The sequence below is a fragment of the Coturnix japonica genome, chromosome 7 (assembly GCF_054131305.1).
Source record: "Coturnix japonica strain WE chromosome 7, WE-NBRP24, whole genome shotgun sequence".
In the NCBI taxonomy this organism is placed as follows: Eukaryota; Metazoa; Chordata; class Aves; order Galliformes; family Phasianidae; genus Coturnix; species Coturnix japonica.
The window spans coordinates 17,838,388-17,855,234 of NC_140669.1; the positions used below are offsets into that span (position 1 = coordinate 17,838,388).

General features: G+C 38.5%; 1 protein-coding gene across 2 annotated transcripts in view; it reads left to right on the forward strand.

Moving 5' to 3' along the window:
- Nucleotides 1–7,782: 7,782 nt before the first annotated feature.
- The window catches only part of RAPGEF4 (Rap guanine nucleotide exchange factor 4), a 135,769-nt gene continuing 126,704 nt past the window's right edge, over nucleotides 7,783–16,847 (forward strand). The window contains exons 1-2 of one of the 2 annotated variants that reach the window (XM_015868498.3): nucleotides 7,783–8,360; nucleotides 15,785–15,927. In XM_015868498.3, the coding sequence (XP_015723984.1) occupies nucleotides 8,296–8,360; nucleotides 15,785–15,927 (208 nt within the window). In that variant the 5' untranslated portion in view covers nucleotides 7,783–8,295. The remainder of the gene's footprint in view (nucleotides 8,361–15,784; nucleotides 15,928–16,847) is intronic. The other variant, XM_015868497.3, reaches the window with a different exon arrangement.

The window sequence follows — 16,847 nt, forward strand, 5'->3', positions numbered from 1 at the left end:
CCCTAGTTTGTCTGCTAAGAAATAACTCCAGTGTTTTTGGTGGATTTGCATAATACATTCTCAATAGAAGGATACTATAACCTCATCTCTTTGAGAAAGGATAGCCTAGAAAAAAATTCATTCCTCTGCCAAGGTGAAATGAGAAAGGTTAGTGAGAGGCAGCATGCGCTTATGCAATGTACATCCCTCACTTCTGAGAAACCTTACCTTAAAACTTAAAGCATTTTACAAGAGCTGCTCCAAAAGTAGTGCCTCCTATTTTATTACATTGGCCTGTGAAGGCAGAAGCAGATTTTAGTGGTGTGGCAGTAAAAGCTGAAACTTCCTGCCAATATTCTGATTGCAGCAGAGTAGTGCTCTGACAAAATGGTGACTGACATGGGGAAAAAAAAAGAGTAGTACCTATACTTCTACCCACACTGGATTCACCCTAGAAGACCTTCAACACTGCATCAAAGGCACCAAAATTTTAAAAAAGCCTCCAAATTTTTAATGACATTGTTCAGGAACCATGGCCTGTTAGTCAGCCTTTGCCAAACTAGTAAGTATTAGAGGATCTAACTAAGGAAATGCAGCTTTAGTCAACAAAAACAGAACAAGAAAGCTAAAAATAAAAGGCTCAGAAAATGTTAGAATGGAAAAAGCCCCTGACTTTTCAGAGTTAAGTTGCAGATATGGAAGGATAATACAGGCTGTCAGTAACTGGGTAATTTTATCAATTCTCTTTCCCTCTACTGGAACAATTCCAAATACCTCATAGTTGATGAGACATTAGGCCAACGAGAAGGTGCTTCCTCACTGTGTTTCTTAGCTACTCCTGGAAACCTTACTTCTGCTTAATGTCTAAGACTACTTTGTCCCCACTACTTCCCCATTAGTAAATTCATTTCCCTTTATCTGCATGGAATTTTCTAAATGCGATTCCGCCTTATTGTCCTTGAGAAATTCAGATCTTGTACAAACTTGGATTCAGTGAACTTCTGACCCAGAAATCTCTCTTCTTTCCAGTCTAGTGCTCACCTCTTACTCTTTTTGTGCTAGTCACTCATTTGCTTTCTGTCTTAGCGCTTTTGTTTGTCTACTCTTACCATCCTTCCCCTATGAAAGCAGCAAAGAAAAATAGGCACTTCAAGATGATTTAAAAGCTGCTGTCAAGCATGAATGTTGCTTATTTCAGGAGACAAGGCAGAATCTGAAAAGGGGAGTCCCATCAGGAAAAACCGAGAACACTGAAGACAACAGAAAACTCCTGTAAAGATTTGCTCTGTGTTATCCACTTCAAGCTTTCAGATTTTTGTAGTTTTTCTTTAGAGCCAATATAAATTACATGTGGAAAAATACTTCAAAATATTTATTATATTTATGCTTGCTCTGTGTCATCATTTTTCATCTATCCAGGTTCTTTGCACACAGGTAGCATCTCATGATTGCTGTTTGACCGCAGAGCTGCTATAGCTGTTACTCAGCTCAACATCACGCTTCTTAACTATCAATTGCCAACTCAGCCCACAGCCATGGTCATTTCTTTCCCCACTTACCAACTGGCTCACTTTTGTTTCTTAGACAGAATAAATTATTAGGGCTCACTATGATTTATTCAGCCCATTCTTTAGCCACTTGCTCTAACTTACTTGCCACAGGATTTATTGTAAGGCACATTCAGAAAACTCTGAAAATATAACTATAAACATTACATAAATCTGAGGAACACTTTTACCACACAAATGAGTGTATTTGTCTTTTATTTGCCTAATTCCATAATTTGTTTTCATGGGTGTGTGTTGGTGCCCCCATCTGGATCTCAGAAAAACAGAAGTAGTCCACAGCACTGCAAACCAAATGTTGCAGTAACAATGTTTACTGTAAAGAACAGTACAACTGCATGGAAGTGACTCAAAATATAACATATACATGTTTACTGTCACGTCCAGAGACAAAGTTCTTGACCTATAACAGGTTACACTGTACAAGTAAATACAAAGCACTGAATGCTTTCATTAGTCATGTGATGCTAATTACACTCCTGTCCTTAGAGTTGTGTGAAATACTGGTGTAAATGAAAAAGCTTAGTGATTACTTGAAAAGTACAGCCTCAGACTTGCAGAACATCCTTAACACTCACTGAAAGAATTAATGAAATCGCTACTCACACAAAAAATCACTGGCAAGTATTATCTGAGCTCACTTTACCAAACTGGACCCATACTCATTTATCTTCTTGACTGAAAGAAATCGTGGAAAACCAGAACTTACAGAACACACTAAAGATTTACTTACAGACACAATGGATCATGCCATTATTTCACATAAAGGCTAGTTAAATGCTCCCATTTTGTAGAACTCTTCAATAAGGCTTGTTAGGAGAGTTTATTTCGTGATGCTGAAAACATTTTACACATTTCAGTTTCACAAGCAAGGAATCAATAGGACATGGAAGACTGCTTGCTTCTGTCTAAAAAACCCAGCAGGCATTGAGAGAAATACAGCTAGAGAGGGAAGATTGTATAAATCCCCTGTGAAACACAGGATAGGAGCTTCATTTGCTAAGCATTTCAGTACTGCATCCCTTCTTCCCTTGAAAAGCTCTTAATTCTAAGGAGAGGTGTGGCAGATTTTCTGCGTGGCTGCTCAGCTAAATAAAAGTCTCTATTGCTGGGACTGTCTAAAAATTATCATAGAAGAGCCCACAGAGACTGTAGTCAACAGATTTCATATCATGTCTTATGAATAATACAGAAATAAACAGATAAACCTGAATGTTGCATCAAATAATGCTTAAGTACTTAAGCATTAATTTAAAATAATAGTTGCGAAAATAATGAATTATTTTTAATTTGTGGAACTGATTGCTAGGAGAAATAAGGAATAGATTTCAGGCAAAATAGATTTCCTACAGTTATCAAGTAAGGTTAAATTTAAATCTAATTTATTTAGCCTGGAGAGAAAAATATTATGAAAAATAAAGGAGCTAAGGATCTTCTACACATTAGAAATTTTTTGAGCTATCATCCATGAGAAGACAGTAATGCATTTCACTTCCCAATGCTTACTTTGCTCCTAGGAATTCTCAGGCTCTCTCTCAAATTCCACCCAGTAAAATGATAAAAACTAGTTACTCATAGCAATCCATAATAGCTTAATGACTCTAATAGCAGCTGCAGTTAATTTAGGGGCAGGCCATGAGTTAGTGCTCTCCTTGATCAGGAGCGTACTCATGTCTGTCTAGCCAAGAGCATGGATGTTAACTTGTGAAGAAGGAACTCAGACCAAGCACTTATAATTGCATTCATTGCAAAGTATTTTCCTGATATACTTATCGTAAAATTCCTTATATTGTCCTAAGCTGTGCATACAAAGTTCTGGATAAAGCCACTGTGTTGATGTTTGTCCATCTAAACACTAATAAATTAAAGGAACATTTTTGACAAGTATTGCATTTTCAAAACACTGTTCTTCACCAGTTAATTAAGCATCACTGATTTAGCAATCTTTTATTTAAGAAGTAAGGTATCCACAAACTTGAACATATACCATAAGCCCAGCTTCCTCTTCCAGCTTTAAAGGAATTAGAAAACAGTTCTGGCCCCTCTAAAGACAACTGCAAACTGCCAGTCAGCTTTGAAGAGCCATGAATATGTTCTTCACCATTTCACTTAAACATCACCTTAGCTCTGTTTTCTCCACCTTGAACCCGTGTTTGAGCTACGCCTGCAGCACAAGACCCTATTTTCTTCCTGGTATCTCACATATGTTTTCTTGCCACCACACTGAGACCTTTTCTGAAATACCACAATAGAGCTACCATGAGATGCATGGGAGCAGGGTTTACTGAATGATAGGTGAAGGGGAAAGGTGCCACGATATTTATGAAGAAGAAAACTGAATTGCTGTCCTAAGTCAGCGAGGAGAACAGATGCAAGAAAGACAATGAATAGTACAGGAAACTCACTAGGAAAGGAAGTCCTTACTTGAAGAAGGGAAAAACAAAAACAAAAACTAAAAGCCTTTGATTTGTCTTTCTATGGTTTGTTGAAGGACTGGCACAGGAAAAAAGAAACAGTACATTGACTGTTGACTTGACAGTTTTAATATATGTGACAATTTTGACTTTGTACATCACATGTTATGTAGCCATCATAGGATACAAATACCTGAAGAAATCATATGTAGGTATCTTAGTTATTACCCCACTAAATGCAAATTACTTCTTTGAAGTCAGTATGTGTAACATTTTAACAAACGAGAATACATCTTCATTCTCACAACCTTAGTTATACAGAACTACTGGATTATAAATCTGTGTGTAGTTCTGTTAGCTACAGTCTTACATTTACATCCAGGACCTATTTGATACATGAAGCTTAAACACTGTTTGATGTAGAATTTACTTGCTTACTCTAGGCTTATTCCAATTAACTCAGCTTCTGTATAGAAACATAAAACATGTTTACAATTAACTTGGTTATCCAACTTGAGATTCCTCTTGAGAAACCAATACTTGACTATTTCAAAACTTGTAGAGCCAGCCTTCTCTTACCATTTCCTGGATGTATTTTAAAAACACAAGAGAATAGCCAATACCTTGTGCTATCTATCAGATTCAGTCTAATCAGACTGAATTAGAAGAGCCCTGAAGCTGAGCATTACTCTGTCTGACATCAGAATCAGAAGAGTAGCAGAAATCCTGCTAATTCCCATAGTTTCTCTTTTAAACATAGAGGGAAACTCAACAGCAGATAACCAGCTCTAAATTATCCCCCCTCCCCCCCCCCCCCCCCCCCCCCCCCCCCAGGTGCTTACCTGACCCAAGGAACTCAGCTCCCTGAATAACACCAGAAGGAAGAATCTCTGGTTTTCTGCATGGTCCCTTGTAAAATGTGGAAAGTTAAGAAGTTAAAAAGCCATTTCATCTTTCAGATGGCAAATTTCCATTTCTCAGCTGCAATCTGCTTCAGAAGCAGCTGCCATCCCAAATATTTGGCTACATAATCACGCCTAAAAAATCAGATTGCATGAAGTCCCATTAGCCTTCTGTTTCATCAGGAGAAATTATATCTGAAACATTATTGTGGAGTCCCATTATTGTAAAAAGAAGAATCTATTTCTGAAAAATGTATTTTCATACTGCCTGTCATTTTAATGATGTACAGTTCTTCATGTTTTCTGAAGTGAAACTTTGCACAACATACAGGGAGATACAGGTGAGACCGAGCATGAGTGTATTTTTGGACATTAACAACATCAGGCCTCAGATATTTTTTTTGGAGAAAATTCCTTTTTTCTATGAATGCATAGCGTAGATATGTAATGAAGAATGGGCACTATGAAGCACTCAGGGGAGTTACAGGCCTTAAACTAATGAACCATGCTTCATCTTTTAGCATATGCTCTTACAGGTGAATGGGCACTTGACCTCATCAACATCAGGCCAGTACTCTCAGATATGTTTCCTAGGCTAGTTATGGTCTGAGTTTTTCAAAGTCACAGGATTTTCTTCACTGTTTGACTTGTCATTATATATATATATATGTATACACGCACACAATATATATATATATGTATATATGTGTATATATACATATACACACTGTTTATTCGGTACTTTCTGTTTCAGAACAGGTACTGAGCTGGGGAGCTGGGGTCAGGTTTCAGTAGTCAGGAGGTCTTAATGTTTCTGTGCAGTATGGAAATGGTTTGATCAATAAAGGCTGATGCTTGAATCACTCAAATATTTATTCCCTGTTTCATAAGTTTCTGTCATGTCTTAATCAGAAAGCCACACAATTATTCACAGTCCAAGTGCCAGAGGTATATTTGGACTGTTCTGTTCTAATTGCTCTCCAACTGAGACACTTCCAAATGGAGTATAGATACACTCAAAATTCCTTGCTAACTCTGAGCCTGTCTAGCTTGCACAATCCATGAAATACTAAAGCCTTCCATGACGATTATTCCACAAAATGGTAGTTAGCTGAGCAGTGTCTGCCCGCTACATAGTGCCTTCCCACTTAGGTAGACAGCTGAGCAGTACCTTCTTTCTGTCTACATGTTTCTATGATACACCGTGTTCCTTGAATCCAAAGCATTGGCAACTGCAGGGGGCTATCCCGGGGCAAGAAGGTTGCTTGGTCAAAGGTTCATGAGCACCATTACAGATTTTACTGGTTGTATCCTAGAAGAATATTCCAAAGGACTTGTCTTGCTATGCTCACACTATTTTCATCCAGCCATATGCTTACCTAGGAAATATCACTCCTTGATGATTTTTATGGAGGCCTAGCCTGTCCTCTAGTGGTTGGGTTGTTAAACATTATCCATGTATGAAAGAACTTTAAAAAGGTGGCTTGAAGGAACACTAAACAGATGCAACACCTGTCATGAGCTTGCTGACTGAGCTAAGATGTTGCTATGTACAAAACTACTGGTGCTGGTATGTGTAATGCTGTTTGTGTCAGTGAAACATTACCCAGGAGAAAAGATAAAAGGCCTTTAGCTAGGAGTGATTGCTGGGCTCTTTCAAAGGCCTGATGTCATTTAGGAGGACTGAGCATCTACTGCAGCCTAAGCTGGGTGGAAAGGGAAAAGGGCATTAAGGCCTGCCTTGTGTGATTGTTCTGGAAGGAAAACTGTAATTATGTGGAATAACATGATTAATATTTTATAATGGAAGTACAAAAAGAGTGAGATTTATTGATTCACCTGTAATGTACACAATAAGCTATAAATCATTAATTTGAGAACAAAGAGTTTTTTATATTTGAAGATCTTGTTCTGTTGGTTCCCAAAGACATGCTGAAAAATGAAAGTATCAGTTTCCCACCAATAGATTGATTGCTCAGATGCAAGAATTTCTCACATTGTCCCCAGGGATTACAGCAAAGTAAGAGCTGCAGCTTTATCTCAGTGACTGGCAGTCTTCTCTATCCATCTGGCATGCATGCACCTTAATTATTTTAAGACAAAACTGGCTTTTGTGGTATTCTCTGAGCTCTGCCAATTTCTTGCTGCATCCTTTCAGCACAAGGGATTTCTAGGTATGATTCCATAGTTTATTTATTCTTTTTCATCATTTTGTTCAGTTCCCTGCCAGTAAAATTTGTTCCTGTTGAAGTGCTGAAGGAGCTGTGGCAGAAATGAGACCATTCAAGGCAGATGTGAAATGTAAAGTAGTGCATGTATGCAAGGAAATGACACTTAGTCCAGCAGAACAGAGGGCAGAGAAGATGCCCATGGAGAACTGTAGAAATTGCTAACATCAGCATCTGAATTAATCATTTGTGTCCCCGCTGTACAACAGAGAGGAGTTATAAACCTGCAGGAAGGCACTTTTTGAGTGTTACTTTGCTCTCATCTGCACATAACCCCAAACATCCTTCTGAGATTCGTGTGACTTCCTATCTTTCTCCCACGCTACTCAAGGCAGGTTGTGTTGACTGTGAACTCCAGACTAAGGTTATACACAAATTACATGGGAAGATACAACTTATATCCTGAAATATTTTGCAGAAAATATTTCATGTAGAGCTTTGCAAAACCTGGCAGCCAGGGAGACCTGCCGCTCTGCATTTCTTCCTCCATTCATTGTTCTTTAAGTCATATATGCACACCATCCTCAAAATGACTGCATGTTGGAGGCCACAGGAACACAACAGAAGGGAGTGAATGGTTCTCACTGGATACCACACTCATCTCTCTTCTGCTGTGTGCCAAATTTCTTCTAGCTGTTAAATCCTATTCGGACCATATGCATCCTGCTCCTTTTTCACCCGCAATAAACCAGAGCCTTCATTTCCTCGGCAAATGACAAGATGAATACTGCAGGCTGGAATAAGGATTCAAGAGAAAAAAACCCTATGCGTGGACAGCTCCTTCTTTCCAGCTAGTGTAGGTTTACCACTGGGGAGAAGTCTGGAGAGCATCCGAAGTATGCTCGAGCTGCTCATTTTAACTAAACGCCTTATATTTTCCCACCAACCCTGTCAAGGACGTCCCTGGCGAGGCAAGGGCGGGTGCTGGTAAATCGGGCTCGAGCTTGCCTACCGGGGAGCTCATAGAGGCTCCTCCTTTCACACCTGGCCTTCCTGTCCAGCCCCGGCCCTAGGGTCCCGCCGGGGTCCGCTGCCCGGCCCACTACCTGCCGCGCTGATGCGGCGGGGCCCTGGGCGAGCCCATCGTGCGGAGGAAGGGAGGGAGGGAGCGAGCGAGCTTGGGAGCGGCGGAGGACGGACCGAGCGACCGGCAGGGAGGGGGGAGCCGCCGCCAGCCGAGTGTACGGCGACCTGATCCCTGTCCAACATGGTCGCCGCTCACACCTCCCATTCTGCGTCCTCTGGCGAGTGGATCGCGTGCCTGGATAAAAGGTATCGGGCGCGTTCACAGAAGCGGCTGCAGGGGGATGCTGCGTGCGTGTAACCTGCCCCTGCGTGCATGTATGTATGTATGTATGTGCGCGTTTGTGCGTGACGGTCCTCCCTGCTCCCATCAGGAGCTGCCTTACATAAGGAACGGGCAGGTGGAAAGCAAAATGCCCGGAGGAAGCAGAGCAGGGTGAGGGGGAAGGCAGAATGAAGGGCTCGGGACACACCTGGCAGCCGAAGGGACGGGCAGCCCCCGGGGAGCCTCTCTGCACCGCTGCTTGGAAAATGGTGCACGTGGTTGGGGAGAACGAGCGCCAGGGAGGGGAAGGGGCACCGGGAACTAGGGCTGCCGGACGGAGATGCTCCGTGCGCGCCATGGCGGGCCCGCTGTACTTGCTCACGGCTCCGCACAGCGCCTCACCGCACAGCCCCAGGTGTGAAGAAGCAGAGTGTAGGACCACCGAAGTGCTGGGGCTTATCACGTTTCTCAGGATACTCCTGAGGTACATACAAATATATGCCGATTCAAGTTGTAAAATGAAATTCAGGGGCTCGTGCCTAATAAAAAGTGTAGCCTTGGGTTGTGAGAGATATTTCTAGGAAGCATAAAGGCATTTCATTTAGGAATCTCTGACAATTTGATCATGTTGAAGGCCTTTTTCAACCTAAATGATTCCGTGATTTGCTATAAACATGTATGTAAAATGGATTTACTGACCTTTGTTACAATGGTAATCTCATTGAAACTGTTAAGATGAAACTTTTTCTTCCTTCTCTGTGAGTTGACATGATCTAGTAGCACCTGTCAAGTGGAAAGAATCAGATCCAATTATTTATTATGATCCATCTTTTCCAGAAGGCAACTGGATACAGGAGAAACCCAGAGTCGGAGAGAGTGCAGGATTTCTCCTAGGCCCTGTTGTGCTTTGTTTTATAATCATAAAAAAAAAATGCATATGCACACTTTCTTCTGGTTTTTCCATTTAAAAAAATACTGTTAAAATTATGTTGGAAAAGTATCGTAGGAATCTAAGCACTACTATTAGATAAAGCACTTTTATTCATATAATAGGTTGTCTATCAGCTTACTCATTTGAATTATACAATTTCTTAATGTTAAAAGCCTTTTTAAAAATCTTGAAGGTTCTCAAAACTAGGTGTGGATTCTGCAAATAGAGGATCATTTAAGGAGTCAATTCTCTGCAGAAGACCACATTTTTATTTAATATTTAGGTTATGTTTTAGTTAATTTATACAACTGTGTTTCAAAAATTGAGTATTTTAGAATTTTGAGAGTAAATACAGTTAAGATGTCATGTTTAAAATGTCATGTAATGTGGATTATCCAACCTCATTCTTAAAAAAAAAAAAAAAAGAGAGAGAGAATTAAGCTGTAAATGGAAGTAGCAAAATGCACAATGAATGGTTCTAACATAGTAATATTTTTGTGTGCAGTATTTTGTATGCATTCTTTATGTTCTTCCTAAAGTCACATACTGAACTTGACTTATCATCTAAAATGTGAGCACACACATAACAAATCAAGAACCTCCAAAATATCTTAGGCAGAATGTTATTACTGTGTTAGGGTATTGTATATAGGCAAGGAACTCTGGTGCTTCAACTACTCAACTCCCATATGTTATTATTGACATAAAAGCAAAAGATCAGCACTCAAACATCAAATGCAACACATAGGATGAAACCACAAGGGCAGACATAGGGAAATACCAGAACAGAAAAGGTCAGAAAATGCTGCTTCATCTCTTTTTGCAGGAGGAAGAGATGATTTGCAGTGAGAAAGCATGCATTTCACTTGTTCCTGGAAATGTAAATAATATTTTCAGGAATCCAGTCCTACCTTTGAAGTAAAAGTTGCCTTGTCACTGATTTCCAAGGGAGCAGAAGCACATCTACTGACTCCAAATTCTTCTCTATGTCCAAACTGTACACACACAAAAGGTGGTTATTGATTCATGCAAGTGCTTATATTTAGCTTAGTAACAACACCTAACCTACTCTCAAGGTTTCTTTCACACCAAAGACTACCTAACCAGTACAATTCAATGTCAACATGCAATTACTGAATGTTAAATAAAGTATTTGTTACATAGCTCTTATTTCTCTAAGTCTGATCAGTGTTTAGAATTCAAATGGGTTTTAATTTGATTCAGATACAAACTTTTTTATGATGCACAGCATTCACAAGTCAGAGATTCCAGGATCTCATGACTACCTGCAACATCCTGTTTTCATCTTAAATACAATCTTTAGTGTCTTAGCAGACTGGAGGAGCAGATCACAGAGCATAGCATGCAGCATGACTATCATGTTATGAATGTTATGATCTTTGCTCAGCTGCTTATAAATTATTTAAATAAGAATAGGTGTTTCAAAGATATGTTATACCTACTGAGGTTTTGTGTCCTTGCCAGCCTGGTAGACATTAGGTGCATGTGGATTTACATTCAACAAAACTATGATAATGCATACAGAATAATAGCCAAGATTTGTACCTTAAACCAAGCTCCCATAGATTTGAATGTAGGTTCAGACTGAAACTATGTAACAGGAACAGATTTAAATTTGAGTAGTTCATCATAATGTATCTTTGAGCTGTAAGTTACGTGCCTAACAGTCAGTATTTTCTCCTACTTGTATTTTCTCCTACATGTGCAGATGAACTACAATAATAAACTAACATTCTGAAAGAATTCTAAAAGAAATAAGGATGATGATTGTGTTGAAGATGACAACCTGTACCTGTTATTGTCTCAAACAACCGGATATCAGGCAACACAGTGAATATTTTAGACTTTATTTACAATGCTTTAATTTAGTTCTAAAATATATTTTTAGTAAGACTGATAAAAAGTACTGTTTGTATGCACTCTATGTTGCATACATCTTAAATACACACATTTAGGTTGCAAGAATTTCATAATTAAATAATGAACCCATGGAAACACCACCACAATTGTTCTCAGTTTAGGACAAAATCATGGACATACACTGCAGTTTCTGTTGCTTGTGTACGCTGCATTTTCTCCATGTATATACCCTGTGGCTGAGTTAGAGAATGCTTAGTTCATACCTGCCTTTCACTGTATCTGTAGCAAGCACCATGATACAGAAACTAAGAGACAGAATAATCTAGATGCAGCTTAAGTGCTTGCTGGCACTCATGCAAAGGTGCAATCTTTTGAGAATGATAAATAACAACAAATTAATATCTTTGCATTACACAACTCATTTTCTAGTCCAGTACAAAGGTGCAGCCTTTGATAAATAATAAAAAAAATGCTTTTTATTTCCATACCTCCTCAGAAAGACTAAAATGGCCATTAAGATAGTCTACCATAAGCTTGTTGCTCTCTACGTTCTATTGAATATATGAATTCAGAATAGCTCAAAGTGAGAGCAAAAGTCGTATTCTGAGCAAAGCCCAGTTGTTTCATTCTCCACCATCAAAGGTTTACATGTCCACAGTATCAGCTTTTAATTCTCATGTTAAGATATACTAAGTTACATGCTTGTTTTATGTGTGTATGTGTATTAAAACACAGAAGAAACAGTAGCCCAAGCATTAATACATACAAACACTACTGCAGCCCACCAGAACAGAATAGGTCCACTGAGACATATGATATCAACATTGTTAGTTGGTAGTCTTTTGGAGTAGTACAGTAATTAGACAAAAAAATACAGTGAGAGAAATCATTATAACATACAACAAAGACACGATGACAGAACGACCAGCACAGTAAAAAGATGCAATAAAGGAAGAATAGTGTAATGCAGACTAAAATGAACAAAGGTGCCTTGAGTGTAGTGTAGCTAGAGTTTGAATTAAAATGTGTTGTTGTTTGTGCGTATTGTGTCCCAGAGTTTGTCTTCATATTAAAGTGCTTTTAATTATGAAGCTGCAGTACTGGTTAGTATAATTTTGCTATTTGCTATTCTTCTGCTTATACAGATCTAAAAATTGATTTGTTGGAAGGATGCATAATTTCTGGAGTAGGAAGGAAAGTGGTATTGTTAATTGCTCTGTCTTTGTAATAGTTATTCAGTGCTTTGGCCAAGCAGAATTGAAGATACAAGTGATTAAGTGAGTGATACAACACTATGAAATAAATGTGCAGGTAAAAGAGAAACCCCTGTCTTTGCACTGTTTAGCTGTCACTGAGGAAGATAAAAGAAATTCAGTCTGACAGAAGCTGATAGGCAGTCAGTCTGCATTTAATAAAGTAGTTGATCAATGCCTACATAGGTCAGTATTATCTATGTCATTTTTTGGGCTTTGCATAACAGAGCATCAGAAATTTATTCTGATTTGTTGGAAACCAAATTTTGCTTGTGTTGTGTTTTGTTTATTTGTTTATTTGTTAATTTAGGTTTTGTCTCTGGAAGGATTTGTTTGTGTACGAATCCTAATGAAGAGGGTTTAACTAAAACTTGGCTTCCTGTGTTACAGAGGAAATTTGGTTTCGGTAATATTACAAAGAACTGTTAATAGCCTTCTACTCCATGGAAGTAAACCCTCGTGCGGACATCGCTTGTTGTTAAAAAGTGTCTTTGTTGGTAAGACTGAGGTCTTAATTATAAGAATCCTAAAGTATTTTGATAGCTTGTGGGTATCCCTTCCTTAAACTTCTCTTTCTTAATGAGAAATTAAAAGTCACAGAGCCCTACAGCATTATGCAGAGGATGGGGGTGCTGTAGTGTGGAGAAGCGATTGACACTACAGTATTTTATTATTGCTGTTCTGTTTCCTCACTAAGTAAAACTATTTTGTTGAAACCAGTCTTGTTGCAGATTAAAAGCTCTTAAAATAAATGAGTTTGAATATTACTGCTGCACTGCAATCTGAAGCTTTTACACCTGCAAGATTACTTGTCCTGCTAAAGACTAAGGGTTCCCTCAGCTTAGGACACCTAGTGTAAGGTAAATCCTCATTTCTAAGTGCTGAATCTTTCCAAGGAATTCTGATCATATTCAAGGTGACCACTGAATGGAGGATGTGCAGGTGTGCTCTGGACAGAAAGAGGTATCCTAATTTTGAAGGAATAAGTTCAGTTGCTATCCAGGCGGAAGTAACAGCTACAAATGCAAGGCACTGTGGCCCAACTGCTTGCTGTACTTAGACACTAGGTACAAGTTACTTTATCTTGAGTCTCAAGTACAGAATTTTGTTTCTCACTGTTATGCTGGTGTTGAAAACCCTGAGAAGCATGGCTCAGCCACCTATGAGAATCAAGGGAAGCGAGCTCTACTCTCATCTTATTTGGAACTAGATGGAAACCCTGTCTGTTCAGCAACTCCCAGAAGGAAAAAACTACTTGTTGTATGGTGTATGACAACCTCCTCCAATCTCGTCTTTCTCATGGAACCAAAAGTGGAAGCAATTCTTGCACTCATATTTCAGGGCATGGAATGATGAAGTTTATAAAACCTGGTGTCTATATTGAAATTCTGTTTGACTTTTTCCTGTCAGTGGCATCAAGCAATTAAAAATCATTAAACATCAAGATCCTATGCTCAGTTCTATGGTGAACTTGATCAGTCTTCTAAGTCCAGTTGTATGAAGGAAGCAGTCACAAGGGGTTTTCTAGGAAAAGAGGATATATTGAGAATGATTTCCTTTTCTTTCCTTGCTCTGCTTTGCTATTCGTTTTGAGAGTCCAGAAAGGAATACAGTGTTGCAAGTGCTGCTGTAGTTTGGGTTGGGATCTCATAAAAGTGGATTTAAATTCTGTTTGCAGGTTGCACCTTCTTCTTAAAAGGGTTTTGACAAGAGAATTAATCTTATTAGTACCTGTCAGCTAGTACAGTTTAAAGAAAAAAAGAATTAAAAAAAAAAGAATAAAAGATACAGGTGAAAATCTTCTCGGAGAGATTTAAAAAGGAGCTGTTGTAGTTTGTTGTAGTCTGCAGTGGTAAGAGGATGTCGCTGTGATGTAGAAGTAACTGTATACACCAGAGAGTTATTATTCAGATCTGTATTTAATAAGGGTAGGTTGGAGTATAAATGAGGATAGACATTTAATCACTGCTAGACTTAATTTAATAAGAGAGGAAAGAGCTAGAGACTTAATGCAAAGAGGATCTGGGATTCTTCCATGAGTCAAAGATTTGGATTCCTAAAGTCTTTGATTCCAAAAAAAGTCACTAAAAAATTCCTGCTCGTAGGAGTGCTTGGACTGTAACTGTAACAATAAGATGGTGAAAGTAATGTTTATGTTAACTTAGGCTTTGCTCATTGTGTGTGTGTTACTTGATTGTATCAGAAGAGTGTACAATCAATACAATCTCATAAGAATGTTCTGTGATTCCTTCTGTGCATGCTAAAATTATGAAATATCCTTTCTGATGCTTTCTGTTGGTTGTTGGCTGACCTGAATAACTGTGGTGTATATTCACGCTTAAAATGTATGGTACGGAGCAATTCACTTCAGGTTTCAAGTTCAAGTATGAAGTATCTTCTTGAACACTGATGCTCCATGTGCTTCTTTGTTGGAGAGAATTCCACAATTCTGTTTTGAATCATTTTTAACATTTCTTTTTAAAGAAGGTTCCTGTCTTAGGTTTCTTTTTTTTTTCTTTTTTTTTTTTTCTCCTATCCAAGAACTTGTTTGTGTCATGGGTATTCATTTTATGATGAACTATTCCTTTATTCAGTTCAGACACTTGCTTCTATTCAGTTCATTACAATATACCAATCTTGTTCATAATTAAACTTTTCTCAATTTTGAATTCTGAGCCTCTAATTTTTTTTCAAGATTCATCTGTCTGTGATGCCCTTTTTTAGGGGAATATTAACATTCATTATTAGTAAAGACTTAATATTCTTGTGTTTTTAATTTGTCCAACGTTATAAGACAAACTGTGAAAGACAAAGTTGTTCTTAAAATTGTCTTTTTGGTTTGCAGATGAAAAAAGAAAGCAGAGCACATAAGTTAGTTTGTACCCAATAAAACACAGAAGAGAGGGGTTGATATGGGAGCTCTGGTCATAACTAAAGATTTTATTTTATCCAGATAGAAAATGTGTATTTTTGGAACCAGTTCCAGAGTTGTCTTATGTGTTTGTGCTTCTTTGTATCTGTGTTCCCTTACAAACATAAAACCACATATACTCCTAAACTCATTAGAATTTAGACTGTACCATCATATGGACTTTATAGATACTGCTATGGCATGATTTTAGTGCTCAATGGGACTTCTGTGTGGAGACCATAACAATCATGCTTAAGTTGATAACAGAAGGTGGGATGTTTTGGAAGGGCTTTGTGTACCTGTAAAATAGTTTTTAGTTGATTTATGTTATTGTGTGACTTTTAATGTTAATATTTGTGAATTTAGTATGTGTGGATGGATGTGTTTCTCTGATAAAGCCATTGAGAACAGTTTCCTTTTGTTGTTTTGCAGACCTTTGGAACGTTCCAGTGAAGATGTAGATATAATATTCACACGACTGAAAGAAGTGAAGGCCTTTGAGAAATTTCATCCAAACCTTCTCCAGCAGATATGTCTGTGTGGATATTATGAAAATCTGGAAAAGGGTATCACATGTAAGAAAGCTCCACTAATGACCTATTTTAAGTAGATAAAGTTGAGGTTTAGGTAGAGATTGTTTCTAGGAGATGGTTGAGGGAGAACAATCAGTGGAATGGCTGTAAAAATGTTTACAGTCTTGGTGATGGGAGAAGGCAGGATTAAGTGCTGCTTGCTCTACAAATAAAATATGTGGTGAATCTATGGTAACAAGACAGGCATAATTGGATTTAGGACTCTGCCACCATTTCGCTGGAAGATTAGAAGCAGTCATTGCACTTAAGCTTCCTTCTTCCTCTGTAAATGTACCATTGATCTCTTTAGTATAGGTTCTTTGCAATGTCAGGAGCTTTTATATCACTGAGGCATACCACTAATTGTGTATGGTTTCCAATCACAACACATTTGCAGAACTATGTAGTGCTGTAGGGTGCAAAAGCTCTGTGCTTGCTCTGGCAATCAAAGTGTCAGATGAAGCTGGAGAGCTGTTCTCAGTCTGTGGAGCTAAAATGGAAATAAGTGATGGCCCTGTCATGGGAACATGCGAGTTCCCAGACTGATACTAGGGGTGTAGCTAGTAGAGAACTTTTGTAAGTGATGTTTGGTAAATGCTGAGACCCCTCAGATAAATCTGACATTCTTTGTGTAGGCAGCACTGAGGTTTTTGTAGTGTATTAGGAATTTTAATGCTCTGTAGTCACACTGATGGAATACCTGAGTACTGAAGTCCTGCAGCTGTTTCTCAGCCAGAACTGTTACTGAGGGTAGTTCAATGCAGAATAGCACTCGGAGATTCTAAATTTCAAGGGTACATTTTTCAGAAAGTCTTTTTGTTATTATGCTTCATTTATTAACTAGATAACAGTAAAAAAAAGAAGTGGGAAAGAACAAAGCAGTTCTGTGTGATTTCACTGGTTCAGCAGTCTCTTGATCAGTT